The sequence below is a fragment of the Xiphophorus maculatus genome, chromosome 21, assembly GCF_002775205.1.
Source record: "Xiphophorus maculatus strain JP 163 A chromosome 21, X_maculatus-5.0-male, whole genome shotgun sequence".
In the NCBI taxonomy this organism is placed as follows: domain Eukaryota; kingdom Metazoa; phylum Chordata; class Actinopteri; order Cyprinodontiformes; family Poeciliidae; genus Xiphophorus; species Xiphophorus maculatus.
Window position 1 is genome coordinate 2151615 of NC_036463.1, and position 25554 is coordinate 2177168.

The following is a 25554-nucleotide window of genomic DNA, read 5'->3' on the forward strand; positions in this document are numbered from 1 at the left end:
CAGCCGGTGGTGCTCCGGTTTCAGAGCGCTCTCCCTCCACTCTGCAAGACACTCGTGTTGCTGCTCAGAAACAACTCAGATCATCAAAGACGGGAGAAGAGAATAAATGCATCAAAGCAAAACAGCTGCTAAAGCTGCTCAGGCTTTTAGCTGGCTAAAACACAATTAGTGCCGAGACAAAGCATCAATAATTACATTTCTAAGTAATTACCTTGGACTTGTTATCAGTTTAGTTTGTGACTCCTCATTTGGAGCTGAGTGACTCAGGAGTTTGCCGGTTTTCTCGTTTGGCAGAGATGAGTGAGGATGAGGAGCAGAAATTCATCCTGAAATTAGGCGAAAGGCAGGAAGGATTCCCCACTGCAGCAACACAAACAGTCTGCTGCACCGTGTCTCTAAGTCAATATTGTGCTTTTTAAAATTTCAATTAGGGAAAAAACTAATTTGTGTTCATGTTATGACTATTGTTTTCAGTTTAACCCAATTATGATGATACAATTTTGGATTTTGGTCACATAAAAATAATTCTGGTGTTTGACTTTTGTTCACATTATTCAACAGAAGCTTTAAAATCTGCTGAATTATGTGAAAAATTTTAACTGACTGAACAGATGGATGGATGAATGGATGAACTGATAAATGGATGGATGAACTAATTGATAAATAGGTCATGTTTAATTGAATAGATATAATTTTTATACAACAGAAAAGACGACCAACTCCAGTAACTAAAATATTTTCCTATATCAGATCTTAAAAATAACCAGAAGTCCATATTTTCCAGACATCATGATGAATATTTTCATTAATGATCCAGCAGTTTTAGTCGTTTTAGACGCTAAATAAATATTCATGTAAATATTCTGTATTATTTGTTCCTGCTGCTGGACGTTATTCCGTCTCCCGTTGAGCAGGAAACTCATTTCCTCCAGCAGCCTGTAAACGAGGAGGCGATGCTGCATCTTGTGAGCCGCCAGAGAATAACTCTGAATTGATTATTTGAGAATGAACCAAGCAGCTGTTCATGGACGCTTACAGGCTGCAGAGATCTCCATTATCCCTGGAGCTGCACTCCTTAATCTGCTGCGCTGATCCACTGAAGGACGTGGATGGAAACAATCAGCTCAGAAATTTCATTTACAGGTTCTAGTCTCTACTGCATCTCCTGATGTTTAACATGTAAATACACCGATAGGTTTGCTAATGTTTTATGACTTTAACAGACTGATGGAGCTTTAAATTACTGGAGAAACATTATTTTTTTAAATTGTCTCACATTAAACTACACTTGCAAAGCTGTTCAAACTCTAAAGAGAAAAAGTTTTAGTACTTTTTGGTATATTTTGTTTCAACAGACCAGAAATAGTGAACTGCCTTCATTAATATCCATTTTTATCATTAATTTATTATTAATTTCAAAACACAGACACAGTTTTGATTGCATTTCCGTTAAAAACACAAAATAAAAAGTAAAGACGCACTACAACTAAGAGTTTAAGCACAAAATCCAAGTGTGGTAACACAAAACAACTTCATCTATAATCTTATTCATGTTTTATTGTAGTGCTGCCAATCAATTAAAACATTTAATCAGATTAAATACTTTTTACTTTCACTAGAGTAAACAAAAGTTGAAGTAATACTACTTTTATATGAGTACAGTTTGAGGTTCAGAAGAATCTATCTGAAGAAATGTCTCCACTTTTAAAGTCTGAATGTGTCTGATTAAAATATTCTGTGGTCAGAGGATAAAACTGATGGCCTCTGACATTTTGCATGAAAAGCACTTTAAAAAGTAATTCAGGTGGAAGGTTAAAGGGTAAATGGATGGGTCTGTTCTTTTGTTCTGGTTCTACTTTCAAAAAATCATCCCACCATCTCTGCTGCTGCCTTAAATTTCATAAAATCACCCAAATTATTCACCGCAGGACCACGTACGGGGAAAGAAAATGGTCCAAAATGAGCTAAAATTATAATTATTGGAGACTTTTCAGTGAAAATTGATCCACGTTTATATTTTTGGTTGATTGATGCCATTACTTTTTTGGAGTGTTATAAATGTGACAGGACCAACTCTGAGGGCTGGTGCTGCTTAAAACTATTGGAACAAAATGATAATCAACACATCTGAGTAACATCAAACACAAACAGTCGGCACTCTGACGAGGCAGAACTTACTGACTCTCAGCTCACAAACAAACTCCAAACATGTCCTGCTTTCCGTGCAGCTTCTGCAAAGTTAATGGCATCTCATCTAGAGATAAAAGCTGCAAATGGCACAGGCAGACGTCAACGCTGCTTCAGCTCCATAATTAGCTTTAATAGAGGCCAATTTCTTTTATTTTTCAGAGGTTATTCTGTGCCATTGTTGCTTTGATTCCCACCGTTAGCAACAGTCCGCCTCAAAGAAATTTGCAAAACAAAAATACAAACTCAAGAAACATCAGTAACACAAACTGAAGGAATGGCCTTCTCTCATCTTATGCTAAATTGTTTTCTAGGCTGGATTTTTTACTTTTCAAACTCTGAAATTTCCATGTTTTAATCTTCTTTTTCTTTCCTTTTTGTTAGAAAAGTAATCTAAACATTTCTGAGTTTCTTTTCTTAAAAATCTTTCACTTTTCAAACTCAGAAATAGTAGAAAGTTCAGTTCAGTTCAGTTGAGGAGGTAAAGATGAACAAACCTCGGTCTCGGTTCGGTTGTAGTGAACTTTGGGGCGCTTCAAATGCATATGTGAACGCCAAGCGGACCTGAGACCGCTCCAAAAGCAGGAAGTGGAGCAGCTGTAGTAGGTAGAAAAAAGAAAAGAACATTTCTGCCAAGAAAACTCAGGAATTTTTAAATGAATCTCAGAAATTTTTAAGAAAAAACAAGAAAATTTCAGTTCTTAGTGAGGTGTTCTGGGCACGTCCCACTGGGAGGAGGCCCAGGACACGCTGGAGGTCTCCTGGCTGGACTGGGACCGCCTCCACATTCAGCCTCCTGGTTTTACTAGGGAATAAAATAAAAATAACTGCACACGTTATGTTAGAAACACAGAACTACAATAACCCTGATAGGCCGCTGTAGATCTTTCTATGCCACTTCAGGATACAGGAAAACTGAATTCTTCTAGCAGTTTTTTACTTTGTTGCATGGTGTTAATATTGCTTTTGTCCATTTCTGCGTTTTCTGGTATTATATTACTTTGTCCATTATTAAAAATCAATCTGATATTTTGTTGCTGGTGGGCCTATCAGGTCATTTTCCAATTTGAGGTGAGTGACTCAATGAAGACAGACATCATCTGCTTCTCTTCTGCCCGTTCTCAATCAACTCTTCAACCTGTGTTGCCATGGAAACCTGACATGAGTAGCCAGTCAAAGTACCAGGGTAATTCAGCGAGACGCTGTTGTCACGGCGCGTCCTCCACGGGAACGAACGGACAGATTTTCTGAAGAGTTTTTCCCCACAAAGTCGAGTAAAATCCAAGAAAATGTGCGTTCACAATCACAAACGTTACAAATCTCAGGCGATTTGTTTTAAAGAGACAGAGAAAAAAGAGCATTTAAAATGCCAAGAAAAACAGACATTCATGGTAAACAGGAGGCAGGAGCAACTGAAAAATTATTATTTTTTAAATAAAAAAAGTCTATGAAATTTTAATTTTACTTGAGTATTTGTATTTCAAACTTTAGCAACTCTTATTCATTTGTTTTCTAGATTTTTCTTCAAATTGCTTGGGCAGTTCTTCCCTTTTTCTATTTTTCCTTTTAGACAGATCAGTTGCTAGATGATGTTTAATTGTGGTAACAAGGCATTTTTTTGTAAAACTGGGAGCAGCTGTTTATTATCTCAAAAGCTAGAAAAAACCTTAACTGTGAACTCAAATCAGAGTTGAATGGAGAGAAAAGGAGGAAGTTGAAACATCGACATGGAGCTAAAGCAAAAGCAAAAGAGGCGGATTAGCAGCGCTTGCCAACAACCGATGATGCTTTCCAGGACATGTTACTGTGAAATATTGCATCTGCTACCCGAATATTGAACTGTTAGCATGCGATGATGGTCATGAGGCTGTCATATAGCAACAGTCTTTAAATATGTGTCAAACTCAAGGCCCAGGGGCCAAATCCGGTCCGCCGCAGCTTTTAATGTGGCCCAATTGTGTGCTCTAATATTATTTTATCAATCAAATAAAATCAGATTTTACTTGTTTACTGTCAAGTTACATCAATAAGTCCATCCAGTTTTTAATGAATCCAGGAAATTTATGTTAAATCAGGAGATCAGCGCATTTTTTCCTGCAAATATTCCACAAAAATGGTCAAAAACGTAAAGTTTAAGTGATGCTAACTCCACTGCTTCCCACCTGCAAGTGGCAGTATTTCCTACTTCTACTACACTGCTGTACTTGAAGTCAAGTTATCGTCTGTAATCGACATGGAGAGTTACAAAAATTACATTTGCCATCTTGCAAAAGTACAAATATTGCTAAATCTTTTGCAAATATTTCTAAATTTGTGACATGGATTGTGAAAAACATTACAAAATCAATCCTGAAATCATGGAAGGTCTGATTAATGTGGAAATATGTTCAAAATTATTTAATTTTAAGGACTTATTGAAAGCAGACAGAACGCATAGTCAATGAGTTGGTGTAAGTGTAAACGCAACATTTACACTCGAGTGAAAATGGCTGAAAACAGATGCGTAATTAAATAGTACATCTTTGAAAAGCAGACGGGGATCCTCCTGCACAACCAACAAGAATGCAGCAAGTGGTTTCTGGATGGTAAGTAAACAACAAAACACTTGTCATTTCCAGCAGCCATTGTGCAGCTGACAAAACATTCTTTAGCTTCTGGTTTGTTTATCTGCCCAAACAGCAGCTTGGCAGAGCTGCAGAGTCCATCATGCATCACTGCGTGTTTGGGTCCAGCCTGTCCACTGCTTTCCCACACATTCCTCCGTCTCTTTCACACTCCACACATTTCTGTTCTCCTTTTGTTGCCCTGCAGGCCTCAGCACATTACAAAGAGATGCAGCGAGCTCAGATCTGGCTTTCATGAGTTCTGTAACACAGAACCAGAACTTTGTTAAAAGGCTTGAGCAAGTTTTTTGTCTCCTAACATCAGGAAAATTCTCAGAAAGTTTTAGATCTGATGTGGAATTCAGCAGAATTATGAAGCAAATATGAAGGAAGCAGAGGAAATACATCAGTGCCATTCGGTGTGTTACTGCCTAGCTTTGCTCTCGGCATAAAAATGTGTTTCAACATGTCGGCCAACCAGAAGTCAAAATGTTCAACTATTCTTCCATCTTCACGTCTGTGTAGCGCATTATGTTAGCTAAAACCGTATAATGTAAAGGAGACACAAAATATAAAAAGTAGAACTGGAATAATAGAAAACATCTGGCTTTTAAAAAGGTTAGAGCATTTTATGTTCTCATTTCCAAAGAACCAGAACGAACAGTATTCTGCTTGAATGATTTATAATAAATCTGATATTTGACAAAAATAAATTCAAAACCTAGAAAAATGTCCTTGATTTTAAAAATTCCTCAGCCTTTTATGTTTAACCGAAAGTCCAATAATTACGACAAGTATTAGGGCCATACTAAGAAAATATAAAAATCAAAATTAAAATTACAAAAATAAAGTCATAATATTACAAGAACAAAACTCATATGAACATAACCTCAAAATAATAAAAGAATAAAGTCTTTGTATATGAGAATGAAGTCATATTTTTAGAATATTTGTATGAAAATAGTCGTAATAAAACAAGAATAATTCAAAATTAAAAGAAAAATGTCATAATATCACAAAAATAGTCATAATATTAAAAGAATAGTTGAACAAAGTCATGAAAAACTTTAGCCATAATATTCTGATAATAAAGATATAATAATACAAAAATAAAGTAGAAATTCAGAGAATAAAGTCACAAAATTACAATAATAAAGTCGAAATAATACGAGCATATAAATTATAATTTTACAACAATGAAGTCGAAATATTATCACTTTATTATTGTAAATAATCCAATAATATTTTAAAATAATATCAGTAATATTTTGACAATGAAGTTGTAATATTATCACTTTATTCTCGTTTTATTTTGACTTGATTCTCATACGACTATTCCGTCGTATGTGATTTTTCTGAATTTTCAAATTTAGCGTAATACTCCGTGGTAAATATCAGATTGTTGAGAGACAAAGATCGAAGCTTGACAGACATTTTCTTGTCAGGCGGTGAGAAGTCATGATTGGGTTTAAATGAAGTGTTTCTAAAAACCCGAGGCAGTGTGTCAGGGAGAGTCACAGACAGAAAATCACCTTTGTTTTCTGAGGATGGAAGGACAAAAACAGCAGAAGCCACAGAATATTGATGCTGCTTGAAGTGACTGGGAGTGAATTGTGATGGGATCCTGCTGCCTGCGGCACGTCAGAGGAGAAAACTAACACATCTAGTCCAAATCTGTGGATCTTTTTCACAGCATAGATTTAAATATGTGATTTTTGCATTTATGCATAAATATTTTAGTGGAACATGAATACCTGACAGGTTCACATGGGAATAGAAATGGCCTGAGGGGCGGCGCGGCAGGGGGACAACGAACAAAGGCTGCAGGGAATATATTACTACAAAATACACTAAATAATTATTCAACTACTTTCTAAACTATTCATACAGTTCCTTATTTAAATATGATACACTTTTTCTGAATGTTGAGGCTGAGAATGATATGAATAAGCACACTACACAGGAAAGCCCTCCTGAATATTTAAGGAGATAAAAAAATGAAGGTCTATGCAAAATTTGTTGAAGGACAATTCTCTTCCTCTGAGTTTGTGACGGAAATCCTAAAGCAGTTCATCTCAAGGGGGAAGGGAGGCGAGCCATGTGCTGCAAAATTCAAAACCTTTCTTCAAAATTAAAGATGTTGAAATGTTCCCCCCATGTTTCCATTTACCTCTGCAAAGGAAAGTCAGTTAACTCGACTTAAACATATACACTGAATAAAAAGAAAGATTTTTTAGTTTAGTTAGAATTACCAAAATTATTTCTATTTGCTAAATGACAGAAAACTTTGCAAAAACATTTTTTTTTTTTTTTAGAAATTACTTACACAGAACTGTTGATAACTTCTGTTTCCAACTATACATATGAAACCTTGAAAAGTTTAATTTATTCCTGAAGTTTGGGTTTGGAAACAACACGTGGGCAGCGTTCTCCAAGGTTTGAGCATCCTCAGGTTTGAGCATCCTCATACTCTAACTAACCCTCAGTCTATCAGAAAATGTTTCTGCACTTCAATTCCCTTTGATTGTCGATTAGTAATTTGGGAAGAATCTTTCCCCCCAGCAAACTGTGTGGACTCTGACTCCTTAACCTTTTAGACTCATCCACCAACCGTAGGTTCTGGATAACTTCACATAAAAACCGGAGCTGGACAACGAGACTCTGCCTACTTTGGCAAACACCTCAAGAGATGAGATGAGATCAGTTTGGAGCTGAAGTTCAAAATAATAGAGATTACACTGACAAGGGTGAATCTGTTCCCAAGGTGCTGTAGGAACTCTGAAGTTTAGCCGTAAGGCAGAATATTTTGTGTTAGTTTGTATTCTTGCTCATCACTGATGTCCCTTTTGGTCAGAAAACAGGGTTTCCATAGTAATGTTACCCAAGACAGGTTCAACTTTATATGGTAAAAGAAAAAAAAGGAGAGGAAAAAGAAATCCAATCCTCTGCTGCCCTCTAGGGTATTAATGGTAGAAGTGAAAGCATACTTAAATTAAATATATTAAAAAGTATCATGTAAGATTAATTATATGCTGTATAGATCACAACATTCAAACAAAAAACAGATTTGCTGCCATTATGCGGTTGAAACCATAGGTTTACATTCACCAAAATAAAACACACAAACTTAGTTTACTGTAATTTTAATTCATACGTTCAACTTAATTTAGTTTTGTATAATACAATCAGATTAAATAAGTTCCATTCTAACTGACTGATTTTTATGGACAACAAATACTGTACATTTTGAAACATTTGCTCTTTATTTGCAAATATTTGAGGGGAATCAGATAATTTCAGACAACTGAAATATTTGGTTCCAATCTTCTCTCTAACTTTGGCACAAACAAAAGAGAGAGAGCAAATGTTAATAAATCTACAGGATTTGTTGTCCATGATGAAAGGAATGAAACAGAACAGAATTTCACGCAAGACCTTCTCCATTTCAGGCTGTTTTCCCCTTCCAATATGGCGGAATGGTTGACGTCTCCGTGTGACGAGCAGCTTGTCACACATCGGCGACGAACTTCTGATTCGTCATTGTTCGCGACGTTGAATCTGATTGGTCCGTTTGTGTTCCAGCGTTACAGATTCCGAGTAGAAACACGGACTCGCTGTTTTCCATCCGTTATCCGTCGAACATCGCATCCTGTCGTTGTTACAGCAGGTTTTTAATTCACTAATTTGATGCAGCTGACGTCGTTGTAATCGTAAACGCTCGAAGCGACATAAATTCCGTCTGTTTCAGGTAATTTCTACGGCTTTTATCCTGAAATGACATGCTAGCTAGCTGGCTAACATGAGTTTACATTAGCTAATGCTTTAGCGCTAAAACTCCGTAATTTACTACTTTTTTGTTATTTAAATACAGTATGTGGCTTTTCTTTGACATTTTTAAGCAAATACCGACTATTCTCTCTTATTGGTCAGATTTAAACATCGTATGAAATGCTTTAATTCATCCTACAGTTAAATTGAATAGTATGTGTTATTTATTATTGTTTTAATTCCTGTTCAGGTTAAATCTGGTCTCAGTTTGAGTGAAAATATTTAAAATATCATTTAATTCACACAAATGTATAAAAATCAGTCTCCACCTAAACTGATATCTCAACAAATTTCAAATGCCAGTTGTGTAGAAGACTAAATAAAATAAACTATGTATGTTTTTCTGGAGAAGATTTCCATATTAATCTAAAACTGGACAGAGAGCAGGGCCGGTCCAAGATTTATTAAGTCCCTGAGCAGAAATGGGAGTAGCTCCCCCTTCTAGTTAAGGCTACTGCTGTAACCACATGTTACCTCATTAAAAAGTCTCCATGTTTCCTATTAAAATGATTGATTTATCATTAACTGGAGTATAAGACATAAAAAAGGCAACTTGCTAAGCCAAAAGTGCATATAATATACATACATTTTGAATTTAAGAGGAAAACACATTTATGCTTTAGCCAAAACTCTCTTAAGTGACGATTCAATTTCACAAAAAGGAAGGCCATGTTATTGAATTTTAGGCAAGAAAATATTTATTTTCTTATTTAAGAAAAGAAAATGTAATTATTCGTTTTGCGTCTTTTAAGGTATTTTTTATATTGCATAAAAATGGCTTAAGTAGTTAATTGAAAAATCCATAGAATGTGTCAAATATTTTTATCTGATTAATCGATTCTTAATATAATAGATGTAGTTTTGTAAATACAGTAATAAGTGACTAAAGCTGCTGATAAAAACATTTTGAGAATATTTGGTCAATTTAGTGTTTGTCCCCAGTCATGTCCTTCCAGCCGGACCGTGGGGGTCTGAGGGGACAGATGCCCCCCGGCCAGAACTACCTGAGCCCTCCCGCTCCCCAGCCTCCTGCTCCACCGTACCGTTACGACCCACAGACTCCGCCGGGTTCGGGTTACCATGGCAGCGCCGGCTGCATGCCCCACCACCCTGACTTCATGCAGTACCCTCCCCCGGCTCCGTCGCAGCAGACCCCCGGCGCTCTGAGGCAGTGCCCGCTGCGCCCGCCTTTCCCCAAACCACCTCCCAATTTCCCGCCTCCCCCTTTGCCCAGCTCAGCAGGGGGTCCTACTCCCGGCTCCCAGGTGTCTGTTCAGACCTCCTACCCCCCCTACATGATGCCTCCGCCCCCACTGCCTCACCCAACCATGCCTCCGCCCATGAGCTACCACCCCCCGTACCCCATGAACTACCCTCCTTTCCCTCCTCCGCCCTTCAACCCTGGCTACACCCAGACCGCTGGCCCCTTCCAGCCGGACCACGGCCTGCGACACGGGGGGCCGTACCCGTACGAGAAGTCCGCCGACAGCCGGAGGTCACCGGAAAGAGGGTATCGCTATGACGACCACAGGCAGAAGAGCTACGGCGAGCGACACAGAATGGAGTTCAGCGGAGAGAGGAAGGAGCGCGGGAGGAGTCCCGACCGGCGCGGGAGGCCGGAGGGAGGGCGCTACAAAGCTGACTACGACAGAGGGAGGAGTCCGCCGCGACACCGGAGCCGGGAGAGGAGCAGGTAGGGGTCAAACTGATGGCCCGGGGGCCAAAACCAGCACGCCTCTGCTTTTTATGTGGCCCTCTATCAATCAATTTTATTTGTGTGACATATTTTAACAACAAGGCAGTTCAAGTGCTTTACATAAAATAAATAAATTGAATCAATTAATCACTATACAGACTCTATAAAAGGACATTTGCTGAAATAACAACACAATTGGAGAAATCTTTAAGCAAAACTGTATAAAGCCAATAAATATTTTGTATTAAAGGTTTTTTTAAAAATTTCAGTACATATACAGTATTTTACCCAGGACTCCTCAGCATCACCTGGTTCAAATTCAGTGTAAAAAAAACATAAAACATTCATATTTCTTAATCAATAAAAAACTATTCAGTAATAAGGATCTCTCTCCTGTCTGCTTCATCACAGGGAGCGGTACCGCCACCGAGATGTTCGTCGATCCCAGTCACCTGATCGGTACAGGAAGAGACCTCGGAGGTACGACTTTCAGGTTCACACAGGGAGGCAGCAGAATGTCACCTTAAAACTCATGATAAATGATCACATTGTCATTTTGAGACAATTTTCAACTAATAAAACAATAAGGTTATGATAAAAGTACAGCCTCTCAAAGATCAAACTTTAATTTCCACTTGGAAAAAAACACAAAGTACCAAGTATTTTTGTCTAATTTCTAGTGCAAAAATCTTAGTTCACTTGAAACTTACTAGTAACTTTTCAGCAAGAATTAGGTGCTTGTTTAAGTCAATAATTCCTTAATATTAATGAAAAAGTTCTACTTAGTTCTTACATTTGTCCCATTTTATAACTTGGTACGATTTTGTGTTTTTGCAGTGAATTCATTGGAATTCATTATGATCAATGAATCAATCAAAATGTTATCGTGAAAATATATTTTTCATGACAAATTATGACCAATAAAGTGATCTTTTTCAGCGTTTTTTAGATTTAGGTCAAAAGACTCAACTTGAAATGAGTGGGGGGAAAAGCAACCAGAGTTCAAAAAGATGTGAGCCATTTTTAGAAGATAGAAATCTGAAAGTGTGTTTTTATATTTGTTTTGTGTAGCCGCTCAACGAGCCGAGAAAGGAAGCGAGGGCGCTGGGAGGAGGAGAAGGAGCGGAGGTCAGACAGCTCCTCGGGGCCGAGCCGGGAGCGGAGCTACTCGTCCCTCCGGAGCCGGGACAACGACGAGGCGTTCGGGGAGCGCGATCGGCAGCGGGACAGAGAGAAGGAGAAGTACGACGAGGAGGAAGAGCAGCTGAAACCCGCCTGGATCCGCTGCACTCACGCCGAGAGCTACTACTCCAACGACCCCATGGACCAAGTGGTACGTTCTGCTCAGCACACTCTGGTTCATGGGCCAAACCCGGCCCGCCTTCCAGATGAACTCAGAACAGTTGTGTGCTTAAATATTATTTTATCAGTCAAATCAAAGGGACATTTATCTGTTCACTGCCAAGTTACATCAATCAGTCCCTCCAGTTTTTTGGCGATTTTGCACAGTAAATTAAAATTTTCACACTGCAAAAACACAAAGTCTTACACAATTGTTCTGTCTAGTTTCTGGTTTAAATATCTTATTACACTTGAAATAAGACAAAACTAATTTACAAGTAACTTTTCAGGAAGATATATGAGCTTGTTTTATGTAAATAATTCCTTAATATTGATTTAAAAAAACTCTAGTTCCATTAGCAGATTATTTCTCTTACAATAAGACATTTTTCTCTTTTCTCTTTCTCAATCTGCCAGGGAATCCAAAACCTTGTCACCCTGATTAATTCCTCTCGGATTTCATGATTGTTTTTGATTTATTTTTTATATTTTTTGCAATTAAGATCACACTTAGATATATCTACAAGAAATTTAGGAATATTTGCACTTATGTATGATGTCAAATGAGACTTTCTGTTATTCTCCACCTCAATAAAGGATAACTTGACATCAACTAAAGCTCAAGCAGCAGTTTAGTAGAATTAAGAAATACTGCCACCTACAGGTGGGAGTTAGCATCACTTAAACCCAAACATTTTCACCATTTTTACAAAAATGTGCAACAAACTCAGAATTATGCATCAGAGTGGAAAAACGTGAAAGCATAATTGCGAGTTTATTGCAAATTTCATGCAAAAATGGTCAAAAACTTTGGGTTTAAGTGATGCTAACTCCCACCTGTAGGTGGCAGTATTTTATTTGCTGCTTCAGTAGCTGCCAAGTTATTGCCATTAAGTGACAAAAGCCGTATTTTTGCCATATATAAGCAAAAATATTGCAAAAATGTCTTGCAAATATTTCTAAATTTGTAATTTAGTTTGAAAAAAAATCACCAAAACAATCAGTGTGAGAAGATGTTCGATATTATTTAATTTTAAGAACTTATTGAATACAGACACAGCTATTTATTCATATTTTAACTGTTTTTTAATGGATTCTGTTCATGCATTTTGGAGCATTCACGGTCTTGATGTGGCTGAAAGTGAAAAAAATTTTGACTCCATGCTGTAGATCGTCAGGCGACGCCTCAGATCACTTCCTGCACGATAAAAGCCTTCCTCATCCCAGCTCTGTGTTTTTCTCCAACACTGACCTTTACCAGGAGTCGGTGAAAGCTGCAGCAGGAACGCTGGCTGCTCTTCCAGGAACGCCAGAGTGACTGTAAATGTCGGAGTAAACTGATTTATCACGACTGTCTGTGCTTTTTCTGCCGGGACAGTGAGGATGTTATCACCGAGTGAAAAAACAGAGGACGTAGAGTGACTTTGGCGCTCAGATCGAAGGTTAAATGGAACCGCTTTATGGGAATGAAAGCTTGATAATTTAATGTGCTTCTCGTTCCGGGACAAAATTACGTTTTCACAGTTTTCAAAATGAGCTTTCAGGAGAGTATTTGTTGCATTCTTAAAGCACTCAGTTTGTCTTGATGATCTTTGTTACTTGATCGGCCCACAGAGCGAATTTCAGTCTCTAGAAACCTAATATGTAATGAAGTGATCACATTAAGCCACTCAGACAGCCCACCTTGTCACTTCATACTCTGACATTCCTGTAAATGTCACAGAAAGTTACATTAAAGTGTTCTTCGTGTGTAATAATAATTTCTCTGCAGGCGTTGGAGGCAAAAATTGCATTAAATTCACTTCAGTCCTCTTTAACCGTTGCTTGGACGTTAGAAACCTTTAGCATGTTTCCATCAACGGATGGTGCCTGCAAACGTTTGCCCTTTCCTTCCAAATCCAACAATGATCATTACCATCAGACACCACAGGGGAAAAAAATCCTTATGCCTGAATAAATTTGCAAGTTGTAATGTGTTTTTATGCTTAAGAAAAAAAGCAACTGTCGGAGAAACCTTTTCCAAGTGTCCCAAAAAGTTATAGCGCCGAAACTCAGTAAAGAGAAACTTGAGCCAAAACCTTTGACAGAAGAGTAATGGCTTCTTCCTTAGTGAGCGGCATTTCAGCTGTATTATGGCATGTTTGTCAATTTGCTTTTTTAAATTTTTACCAAGAATTTACACATCATGTTTTAAAGCTTGTGATCTGCTACTTGGCACACGGAGATCCATTTCCTTTCTCTGTTTCAGGGCGACTCCACGGTTGTGGGAACCAGCAAACTGCGCGACCTTTACGAACGCTTCGAGGACGAACTCGTAAAGAGGCAGGAACGAGCCAAAGCCGCTCGACCCAGATGGGAGCCGCCTAAAACCAAACTGGACGAGGATCCAGGTGTGTAGCCCAACGCTTTACTGGTTCTGCTGCAGTTTTCCATTATAAATTTTATTTGGATTTAGTTTTTTATCCTGACGCAGAAAACATTAAATCAATGTAACTTTATTTGAGTTAGACCCTTTAATCCCAGTTATAAAGGGAAGAATGTGAAATAAAATATACTAAAATGACAGATTAGGTGTGTTTATTTGTAACTTTTATATTTTTTATTTTGTATGAAGATTTAATCCTGGGTTTAGACATGTTAACTGTTTATGTGGAGAAAAAAGTGAGCCTTAGAGTGAATTAAATGAAAAGGTTTTTTAATAGGTGGGCTTCATCAGAGCATGAGGTCAACATGCTTCTGTTAAATAACATTTAAAAAAAAAACTGCTATTGTGTGAAACTTTAAAAGTGATGAAAATGCCAGTTAATTATCTGTTTGGAAACTGAAATAAATCATTTAAAAAAATCACCGTAGAGATATTCTGATTCAGGTTTATTCATTTAAAACATTGATAATGCATATTAATCATAAATATGCCAGATTGTAGCCCCAGGCTAGTTTCTGTCTGCTTGTCCCTCATTAGGTTGATGTTGGCATAAATACATGAGACTCCAGACATTGGACAAGATTAATGAATATATGTCCATTACTGTTGCACATTCTTTAACTTATGTTACTTCCACTTCTTCTTCTGCCACTTCTATTTTTTCTCTTACTTCTACTTCTATTTTTGTTACTTCCACATCTTATTCTAATTTTATGTCATCTTCTACTTGTATTTTTTCTTTTACTTTTTATTCTGCTGCTTCTTCTGCTTATACATTCTCTACTTTATCTACGTCTTCCTCTACTGCTACTTTTTCTCTCACTTCTTTGGCTACTTGTACTTCTTCTGCTTTTACTTTTCTACTTCTTCTGCAGTGATTTGAAGACAATGAATTAAATATCTATTTATTTATGTTAAAATATTTTCAATATCTCTCAAATAAATTTTATCCTAAATGTATCCTAAAAAGCATAATCTGGCCAAATTTCCTGCAAGGGCAAAAACACAACTGAAGTTTCATGGAAGGATGCTTTTAAAAAATATCCACCAAAAACCTTTTCAGAAGAACCAGGAGGTTTAGTTCGGATCAGTTTAAGACGTTTGCTCAGGTATTTTGCTGCAGCTCCCAGCGTTGGGTCTTTAAGGCTTTAATGGGGGCGTCCATCTTCTTCTTCTTCTTCTTCGTCTGTCTGTCTGTGTAACGTTTTGCTACCAGAAACCAATTTGTTTACGATGCTATCTGCATCACTCCGTCTGTTTCAGCTCGTATGAATCCCTCCTGCTCAATTTCATTTTGTGAATAAGTGGGTCTGGGCTCTGGTCACATAATAAAGAACTGGCGTTAAAAAGCTGATAAGAATTGAAGAAGCAGTTTAGCTACGAAACGTCTGAACAGTCGTTGTAATCCTGCAGTTTGTTTTCTGTTATTGAAGAGGCGATGAAGGACGTGAGGACCAGCCTCCGGGCTCAGAGAGGAAACTGGACCTGCTGGTTCCATTAACCACTTCTTAAGTTTCTTCATTCCTTCCTTCTATCCTTCTGTCTTTTCTTTGCTTCCTTCCTTCCTTTAGTCTTCCCTCCTTCCTTTTTCTTCATTCATTCATTCATTCATTCATTCATTCATTCATTCATTCACTCATTCATTCACTCTTTCCCTTCTTTGTCTCCTTCTTTCCTGTTTTCTTCCTTCCTTTGCTTCCTTCCTCTATCTCTTTCCTTCCTCCTTTTTTCCTTCCTTCCTTCCTTCCTTTTTTCTTCATTCCTTCCTTTCTTCTATCCTTCTTTCATTTCTTTGCTTCCTTTTGACCTTCAGTTTTCTTTCCTTCCTCTCTTCTTTCCCTACTTTCTTCCTTTCTTATATTGCTTCCTCCCCTCCTTTCTTCTTTCTTTCCTTCATGCATTAATGAGTCTGTCTTCCCTTCTCTCTTCTTTATCCATTCATCCTTCCTTCATTACTTTATCAATTCATACATCCTTCTTTCTTTCCTCTGTTCCTTATTTCCTGAATTTTATAATTCTTCTGCTATTCATTTCTTCCTTCCCTCCTTACTTCCTTTCTTTTTTCCTTCCTTCCTTGAACTCTCTCTACAATCATTTATTTGATGCCAGTTTCTTCCTGTTAATGAAGAGTCAGGTGGAAATGAGGGCCGGCCTCACAGTGGAAGCTAAAGCTTCTGGTTCCTTTACAGAGGAGTATTTACATGGTGATGCCTCTGATGTCGGTGACCTTTCAGTGACCTTTAAGAGCAGCCTCTACCTTTACCTTTTCGTTGCAGACGACAGCAGCAGCGAGTCGGACTGCGAGTCGGACGGCGACGGCAGCAGCTGCTCCAGCAGCTCCGACTCCGAGGTTTTCGACGTCATCGCTGAGATCAAGCGGAAGAAGGCGCATCCGGACCGTCTGCATGAGGAGCTGTGGTACAACGACCCGGGGCAGGTGAGACGAAACCAGTTAGCGCCCAGTTCAGACCAGTGAGACTGGGGAGGGTACTGGTGGAGGAGCAGCTGGTCAGGGGGCCGGCAGGAAAAACAACCGAGGAAGTTCCTTTCTTCATTTCTATTCTTTCTTCTTCCATGTTTTCATTTTCTTTCTATCTCTTACCTTTATATTTCTTTCTCTTTTTTCTTTCTTCTTTCTCCCTCATTTCTTTCCTCCTTCCATTCTTACTTCCATAATTCTGTCTTTATTTTTTCCTTCTTTTCTTTCTCTTACTCTTTTCCTTTCCTTTTTTCTCTCCTTCCTTCCTTTGTTTTCCCTTTCCTTGCTTTCTGTTTCTCCTTTTTCCTTTTATCCTTCTTTCTATGTTTTTTTCTTTCTCTCCCTTCCTTTCTTCCAATTCTCCTTCTTCTTCTGTTCCCTTTTTCCTTTCTCTCCTTTTTCCTTCCTTTGTTCTTTAACCTCTCTTTTATTACTAATTCTCCATATTCAAAGTTTCACCACTTCAGAAATATTTGCCATTGGTCTACAAATCTATAAATTTACATCTAGAATATGTAAATGTATAGATGTAAAGATCCAGATTCCTTCCGGATCTTTTCCGCTCCTCCCTCGGTCGGGACCGTATTCTTCCAGTGGGAGTAAATCCCAGCAGATTTAACTCTCCGATCCTGCCTTGTTTCTGTGACGCCATCTTGATTTCTTCCTGATCCTATGAAAACCTCGGAGCTAAAGGTCGGCAGCCTGCAGCATTTCCTCCGGTTCTACCTGGCGCCATCATGGATCACTCTCTTCTTTTCTCTCTCTGTCCAGATGAATGATGGCCCCCTGTGCAAGTGCAGCGCCAAGGCCAGACGAACGGGGATCCGCCACAGCATCTACCCCGGAGAGGAGGTGGGGCGCGCTGTGAATAAATCACCCATCGTGACCTTGACGCTGCGCCACAGCACGGCCAAGGGCAGCATCTCACTCATTCCCACACAAAGGCCATTCTCTCACGGACTACAATAAATGTGACTCCATCGCCTGGATAAGAAGATTAAAAAATAGACTCGGGTCCTTGTGACTCACTGATTATGTTTTCATGAGAAGCTTTAGCTTCTGTTAGCCCCTTTAGTGGAAGAATTAAACACATTTTAGCCTTGATATCAGACCTTCTTGCAGCACTAATTGATAAAAATCATGCATTGATTAATAAACCTCAAACCTACAGGAGGTATTTTGGAGTTTGCTCAATTTGCACATCAGTCTTGACAAGATTTGTTGCATATTTGCTACTTGACATGAGATTTTCAATCCACACGGATATAAAACGTTGATTCTCTGCAGTGAAAATGCAAAGTTTTTGTTATCAATAGTTTTTAAATGTATTCCAGTTAGATTTTTACACAAGTAAACCTTTTGACAGACTGAAATGATTAATCAATTATTCAAATAATTGTCAACTATCTATCAATTAGTCGTTGACTGGAGTAAAGAAACTCAAAAAATTAAGTTTGCTGAAAAACAACAGATTCAGATCAGACATTAGACCAAAACTGTACGAAATATTCATTTTGCATTAAAAACAGACCTTCACTCTGTAAATGTTTTAGCTGAAACTAAGATTTGCTGCCTGACATGAGATTTTCAATTCAGTTCTTTACCAAGTTTTCCTAATGCAGCGAAATCATCAATCATTTAGGAACTTAATTCACTTTCATTGAGACACATCCTGTATAATTCAACTGAGAAACAAACATCATTGAGATAAAAATCCTGTATGGGTGAAACGATTAATCGATTCTTCAAATAATTATAAACTTATATAGTAACTGGAATATAAAGACGCAAAAAAATACATTTGCTAAAAGAAAACAAAAAACATATCCAGAGGAGTAATTCAGGCAAAACTGTACAAAATAAATATATATTTTACATTTAAGATCAAATAAAAACTGTCTGTAAATATACGTCTTTACCGATTAATTGATTATTGAAATAATCACCAGCTAGCTTAGTCATCAATGAATTGTTTACTGAAATAGCAGTTTTATCTGAAATGTATTTATTTTCTGATTGTAATTCTTGTTTTGCTGCCAGCCTGTGAAGCAGTGCCGTCCCATGAACAACAACGCCGGGAAACTGTTTCACTACAGGATCACCGTGTCTCCCCCCACCAACTTCCTGGTATGATGTCATCAGCGTCTCATTCCTCCATGACAGCAACTCGGATGTCTCACTCCACCGTTTTGATTCCCTTCTTTTCCAGACCGACCGGCCGACAGTGATAGAGTACGATGACCACGAGTATCTGTTCGAAGGATTCTCTCTGTTCTCCCACACTCCTCTCACCAACGTAAGTCTGAGGAAACGATTAATCGATTAACAAGCCGGTCAGACATGTTTACTGACCAGATTTTATGTTTTGTTTTTGTTTTTGCATTTGTTTTCTGGTTTTAACCAGGAGGAGTTGATAGTTTAAAGCTATAATTTCTAATTCCTCCAGCTTTTATGAATTAATTTAATTATGAATTGTAAGTTTGTGGGTTTGCAGCATTTCAGCACTGCAAAAATACAAAATCATACCAAGTATTTTTTCTAGTTTCTAGTGAAAATATCTTAGTTCAACTAAAATAAGAAAAAACTAACTTTTCAGAATTAGATAGGAGCTTGTTTGAATTCCTAGCAGATTATTTAACTTATAACAAGACATTTTTCCCACTTTATAAGTGATTAATTTATTATCATTCAAGTATTGGTGTAAAATAAAACTGACAGTATTATTGGAAATGTTTTGTTCCACATATGTCATTCTTTTTTTAATGTGTGGCATCCTTAAAAAGCTTATTTTAAATGGGAATCTTTCTCAAGAACAGTATTTGTTTGTAGCGTTGTGAGTGCAGTGACATGCAGTCACAGCCATACATTTGCCTAAAACAAAAAATAAGTTCTAACTAATTTATCATATTTTTTATTATCACAATAATACCAAGAAATATTGCGATGAAATTTTAATTTCATATTTCCGACGTTTACTCCAAATGTTTACCTATGACCTCATGCAAACACAAGTAAACAGTTTTCTTAAATTTCCACTTTGAGTTTTTGTAAAACAAATAATAATTTTTAATGGCAGGAAACATTTGTGTGGATGAAAGGCCAAGAGGTGTATCTGTTTCTCCAGATATGTCAAACATAATAGATATTTGCTTTTAGCTCAAACAACCATTTTAATCATGAGGAATACACCTGATTTTTACTATTCCCTCTCCCGCCGTCAGCGCTCCTTTGACCCTCCTTCAGTTAACGTGCTGAGCGAAGCCTTCCTCAGCTTTCAGATCCAGTTTCCTCAAACATAACTTCAAAAATCAGCTTCTGGCTGCGGGTCGGCTCCTTTGTAGCCGGGCTGACCTTGTCACCGAGTCGCCGCCGCGCCGTTTGAAGGCCCATCATTGGCTGTCGGCCATTAAAGAGGAACCACTCGATCCGGAGCCGTTTGAGCTCAGCCTGGTTTCTGTCTCTCTTTAGAAAACTTTAACTCTGATTCATGGCCACAGATCTACAAAGTGTTTTATTTTTTTACACTGCAAGTATTTTTGTCTGGTTTCTAGTGCAAATATTGTAGTACCTAAAACCAGATAAAAGTAACTTTTCACCAAGATCTAGGAATTTGTTTTAAGTAGATAATTCCTTAATATTGATGAAAAAGTTCCAGTTCCACAGGTGGATTATTTCACTTATTATAAAATATCTTTCCCCTGTTTTAAGTGGATAATAGTCAGTGGAACTATTACTTTTCAGGGATGCAACTAATTATTAATTAACTAACTATTTCAATAATTGATTAATTGGTTAAACCCATTAAAATGATTAAGGCAAATTTGGCAAATTTTTCATTTGCCGACTTGAGCCTTTTTTATACAATATTAAAAATACATTAAAAGATGCAAATGATTCAGTTCCTTTTTTTAAAAAAAAAAAAAAAGCTTTTTTGTTTTAGTTTAGGCTAAAACATATTTACATTGTCTAAAACTCAAAATCCACATTTATTTTGCACAGTTTTGTCCTAATCACTGCACTGAGTGTGTTGTTCTTTCAGGAAATTACCTTTTTCAGAATCTGTTTTCTCCAGTTAACGATTAATCGATTACTAAGCTAACTCATTATTTCAGTACTTGATTAATTACAATTAATCTGATTAAACATTTTAACTCTAGTACTTTTTCATAAATTTTAAGAAATTTGTGAATTAAAACAAGCTCCTATAATTTCCTGGAAAGTTACTTGCAAGCTGGTTTTGTCCTATTTCAAGTGTAGTAAGACATTTGCACTAGAAATTTAGACCAAAATGCTGCCATATCTTGTGTTTTTGCAGTGTATCCCACATGTTTGGCTAATGTGATCAATAGCATGAAAGACCCTGGAGGACGCGGCCCGATCTGAGGCGGATAATTTAAGCGGGCCTCGTTAAAAGCCGGAGCGAGGCGGATTAGGAAACCTAAAAGCGCAGCGATATTAGCTCGCTGCTAGTTAGCCGCTGGGACGGGCAGGACTGAGCGCTGCTCCCAGGTTAATCTCTTAAAACGAACCCCTGCGCTCCGACAACAAAGACCGTGTAACTGGGGAGATTAAACACAGAAGAGCTGGCTTATCCTTTTAGCCAGATTTCAGTTGCTTAATTTCCACGAGTCGGGCCTTTTTAATGCATCTGCCTGCGTTTCCGTTTTCCATACATGCTTCCAGTTCTTTTAAAAAAGGAGCTTTTAATGAGTTTTCCTTGAAAAGCTGTAACCTCTGCCTATCGCCGTGGTAATGAGACACCGTGTCCTTTTCTTCTCCTTGTCCTCTGCTCCTTTCATCATCACAGATTCCATTGTGCCGAGTGATCCGCTTCAACATAGATTACACCATTCACTTCATAGAGGAGATGACACCGGAGGTCAGTAAGACACCACTTTATCTCGCAGCTCCTCTTTCCCCTTTTTCTTCTCCTTCTTCTTTTTGTTTTTATCTCAAACGGCGGAGTCCAGCGGCTAATCCGTTCCAGGAGGAGGAGGAGAAACCTCTGGGTTTGACCTACAAAAGTTGATCGGATCGATCAGTCAGATGAGCTTTCAGGTGTTCTGTGAGAGGGAATGTTTGATGACATTTCTCTGGGTTTTCCTGCTTGTTTCCAGAACTACTGCGTCCGAGGTTTGGAGCTGTTCGCCTCCTACTTGTTCCGGGACATTCTGGAGCTTTACGACTGGAACCTGACGGGTACGAAACAAGAAACGACTGGCTTTAACATCGTCACAAGAAACCATATTGAAAGGAAAACATTCCCACAGTATGATACTACCGCTACTACACTGCAAAAACACAAAGTCTAGTTTCTAGTGCAAATATCTTAGTACATTTGAATTAGAACAAAACTTTTCAGCAAGGTATAGGAGTCTCTTTAAGATAAATAATTCTTTAATATTGTTTAAAAAAAACTATTAGTTCCACTGACAGATTATTTCACTTATAACATGAAAATTTTCCCATGTTATTACAAATATTAAGGAATTACTACCTTAAAACAATTATCCTATTATCTTGCTGAAAAGTTATTTAAATGCTTTTTTTTTCTTGTTTCAAGTGTACTAGGATATTTGAACTAGAAACTGGACCAAAAATACTTGGTGATATTTTGTTTTTGCAGTGTTCAGTTAAAATAAACTAAAAAACACAAACTTTCCCTAAGATATAGTACTTTACCGCAAAAACCCAAAATTTTACCAAGTATTTTTGGACTAGTTTCTAGTGAAAATATCTTAATACACTTCAAACTTAGAAGTAACTTTTCATCAAGGTATAGTAGTTTGTTTTCAGCCAGTATTGATGAAAAAGTACTGGAGTTGAAATGATTAATTGGATTAAACTAGTTTCAGAAAGGTACTTGGTTTATGTCAATAATTTCTTAATATGGATGAAAAACACTAGTTTTATCTGCAGATTATTTCACTTATAACATGGCAAAATGTCTAGTAATAAGTAATCTGCTAGTTGAACTAGCTCCTGTTTGTTGTTGAAAAGTTACTTGTAAGTTAGTTTATCTTATTTCAAGTATTTTCACTAGAAACTAGTCCAAAAATACTTGATAAAATTGTATTTTTGCAGTGTATGTTTAACAATAGACATGGTGTGTTCAAAGTCAGATAAATACCTTTATTGTGACATTTATATTCATTCCCCTTGATTTTACCAGCTTGTGAAATATAACCCAAACATGTATTTATCCCAGTTAATTTGTGTTTTTGTGAGGTACCAGTTTGATTTCCAAAATTCACCCCTGAATGAAACTCATCTTATCTGTTATGGTTTTTAAATTTGTAGATTTTTTTTCAGTACTTTTTTCAGTACTGTACCCTCAACAAACTCAATATTTTGACTATTGATGTAAAAACAAACCTGAGTGTGTTAGTTTAAAAAGCATAACTTTAAAAATGTATTCATTAAAGTGAAGTAAAGCAGAGAAAATGAACCTATTGCATTAATGAAAAACGTAATTAAGTTGTTTTTGTTACAAGAAAAACAAAGATAATATTCATCCCTTGGCTTTAAAGTTGAAATGTTAGCAAGAAACCATTTGCTGCATAGATTCATGAAACATTTCAGATTTAGTCATTTCATTTTATTCATTGAATCTCAGATTATTTGGACTTTTTGAAGCCTGTTTTCTCTCTTTTTCAGGTCCTGACTGCGACTCAGAGTCTTCTGGATGCCAGCGCTTCCATTTCATGCCTCGTTTTGTCAGATTCTTACCGGGTAGGACTCTTTAAAACCTTCACATGACTGAAATACGAAAGCAGCATCTCAGATTTCTCTGCCGTTTGTGCTGCAGTTCTCCTTTCAGCCACCGGGTGATGCTGTTGCATTGCTACTGCAGTGACATTTGTCACAGCGACTCCTGCCATCATGCCATCAAAAAACAATTCCTCTCCCAGCTCTCCCAATTTGAAGAAGCAGCAGACAGACACTTATCCTGCTCTTTTACAAAAGCACAGCAATGGCTAATCAAATGTTTCTGATGGGATCTGTGAGGAGGAACCTTTTTTTATACAGTCCAGGTAGAAAGAAATGCACCCGCTCTCGTTTCCGTTGTGTTTCATGAATAACAAACCATCGTCTGGCTTTAAAATGACATATAGTCCAAATAGCTCTGCTGCCTCGCAGACATAAAGTTCTGGGTTTGAATCGCAGCTTGGATTAATTTGCATGTTCTTCTTGTGCCATTGTGGGTCCAAAAACGTGACCACTTTTTTGGTCCATCTCAGGGTGGCAAAGCCTAATGATAATTTTTAAACATTTTTAAAATGTTTCTAAATCATATTTTGGTATGGTAGCCCTTTCAACGTAACAGCTCATGAAGTTAACACCCTGTTCAGATAATCCGCCTACAAACCTCAGTCTCTGTTTGGTTGAAGTGAACTCTGATGCTGTTCGAATGCGTATGTGAAGGACAAGCAGGAAGTGGAGCATTCTGGGTAAATGCAACCAAAAAAAGCCTAGATCTAAAAGGAGAAATGGTTTGTGGTTTTTAGCTAAAGTCAAAAGAGAAATTCGATAAACCAATAAAATCTGACGCCACTCCATTTTTGTGACGTTCAAGTCTTCTTCAGAGGATTTTCAAGTTGTTTCCTTCAGTAGTTCTTGGTGCAACGTCCCCACAGGTGAGGGGGGGAACAGTTTTTTCCAATGGTTTGGTTAGTTAAACCAAACTAATTGATATTAATGAAGGTTTAAAGGTCAAATGGTCAACCAGCCCTCCCAACATTACCCAAATTTAACATCTTTAAAATGAAAACTTATGCTGCAGAAACGTTTGGCCCCAATTTCATTAGATTTGAAGAAGTCACTCGGGTATAAATAGCACATATTCACAATTTATATGATTCCTGCGTATGTTTTCTGTTGCTGGGTGATCGTAGACGGCGGGAAGGAGGTTCTGTCGATGCACCAGGTGCTGCTGTACCTCCTGCGCAGCAGCAAGGCGCTGGTTCCAGAGGAGGAGATCGCAGACATGCTGCAGTGGGAGCAGCTGGACTGGCAGAAATACGCAGAGGAGTGCAAAGGCATGATCGTCACCAACCCCGGCATGGTAAGGAGTTCTTCTTCTTCTGTCCTGAACTCTGACCCTGCAGGAAGCAGGTTGTGACATGAAGAACTTCCCTTGTCTTCCTCCACACTCAAAGCTTTTAGTCGGATAACATTCTTCCTCAGCCTCTGTTTTCAAAGGATAAGCAGTAACTGTGTCTGTGTGAGGGTGAAGATGTCAGAGAATGTGGAAAGTTTTCACTCCCTCAGATGTTTTATTGCTTTTATTGATGCTGTAAATCAATCCTCAGTGACAAAATCTGGCTTTTTGACAAAAAATAAACTATTTTAATATCAAAACAAGCTGATTTTTACAGATTAGCAGTTGAATAAAAGTATAAAACATAAAAGATATTATTTGGGTAAATATTCACACCTTTCAAGTCTCAGTATTGCTGCTCATCTGGACATTTTCAGTTTTTCTCCATTTTCTTGTTAAACGGCCAGCTGTGAACATCATGGATGTAGGTGGATCCATAAATCTGATTTAGCTTCAGAAACTTTTGTTTCCCGCTCCAGTCTGGGTTCTTTTCCAGTCTGGTCTAGGTTTTTTTCCCAGTCCAATCTGGGTTGTTTTTTAAATCCGGTCCAGATTCTTTTCCCAGTCCAATCCAGGTTCTTTTCCAAATCCGATCCAGATTCTTTTTCCAGTCCAATCCAGGTTTTTTTCCAAATCCGGTCTGGATTCTTTTACCAGTCCAATCCAGGTTTTTTTCCAAATCCGATCCAGATTCTTTTTCCAGTCCAATCCAGGTTTTTTTCCAAATCCGGTCTGGATTCTTTTACCAGTCCGGTTTGGGTCTTTTTCCCAGTCCGGTCTGGGTTCTTTTCCTGGTCTGGTCCAGGTTCTTTTACAGCCCAGTCTGGTGCTTTGATTCCAGATTAATCAAATCATCTGAACTCTGGTTCTGCTGTCAGCAGCAGTGACCTCTGA

The 25554-nt window shown here is 37.9% G+C and overlaps 1 protein-coding gene across 2 annotated transcripts in view; it reads left to right on the top strand.

The window, feature by feature from the left end:
* Window positions 1–8341: 8341 nt before the first annotated feature.
* Window positions 8342–25554, top strand: part of drosha (drosha ribonuclease III) — a 128552-nt gene continuing 111339 nt past the window's right edge. For both annotated transcript variants that reach the window (XM_023326463.1, XM_023326464.1), the window contains exons 1-13: window positions 8342–8538; window positions 9561–10311; window positions 10726–10794; window positions 11386–11647; window positions 13904–14045; window positions 16357–16517; window positions 17331–17411; window positions 18600–18686; window positions 18769–18855; window positions 21367–21438; window positions 21677–21758; window positions 23217–23291; window positions 24455–24624. In XM_023326463.1, the coding sequence (XP_023182231.1) occupies window positions 9563–10311; window positions 10726–10794; window positions 11386–11647; window positions 13904–14045; window positions 16357–16517; window positions 17331–17411; window positions 18600–18686; window positions 18769–18855; window positions 21367–21438; window positions 21677–21758; window positions 23217–23291; window positions 24455–24624 (2037 nt within the window). In that variant the 5' untranslated portion in view covers window positions 8342–8538; window positions 9561–9562. The remainder of the gene's footprint in view (window positions 8539–9560; window positions 10312–10725; window positions 10795–11385; window positions 11648–13903; window positions 14046–16356; window positions 16518–17330; window positions 17412–18599; window positions 18687–18768; window positions 18856–21366; window positions 21439–21676; window positions 21759–23216; window positions 23292–24454; window positions 24625–25554) is intronic.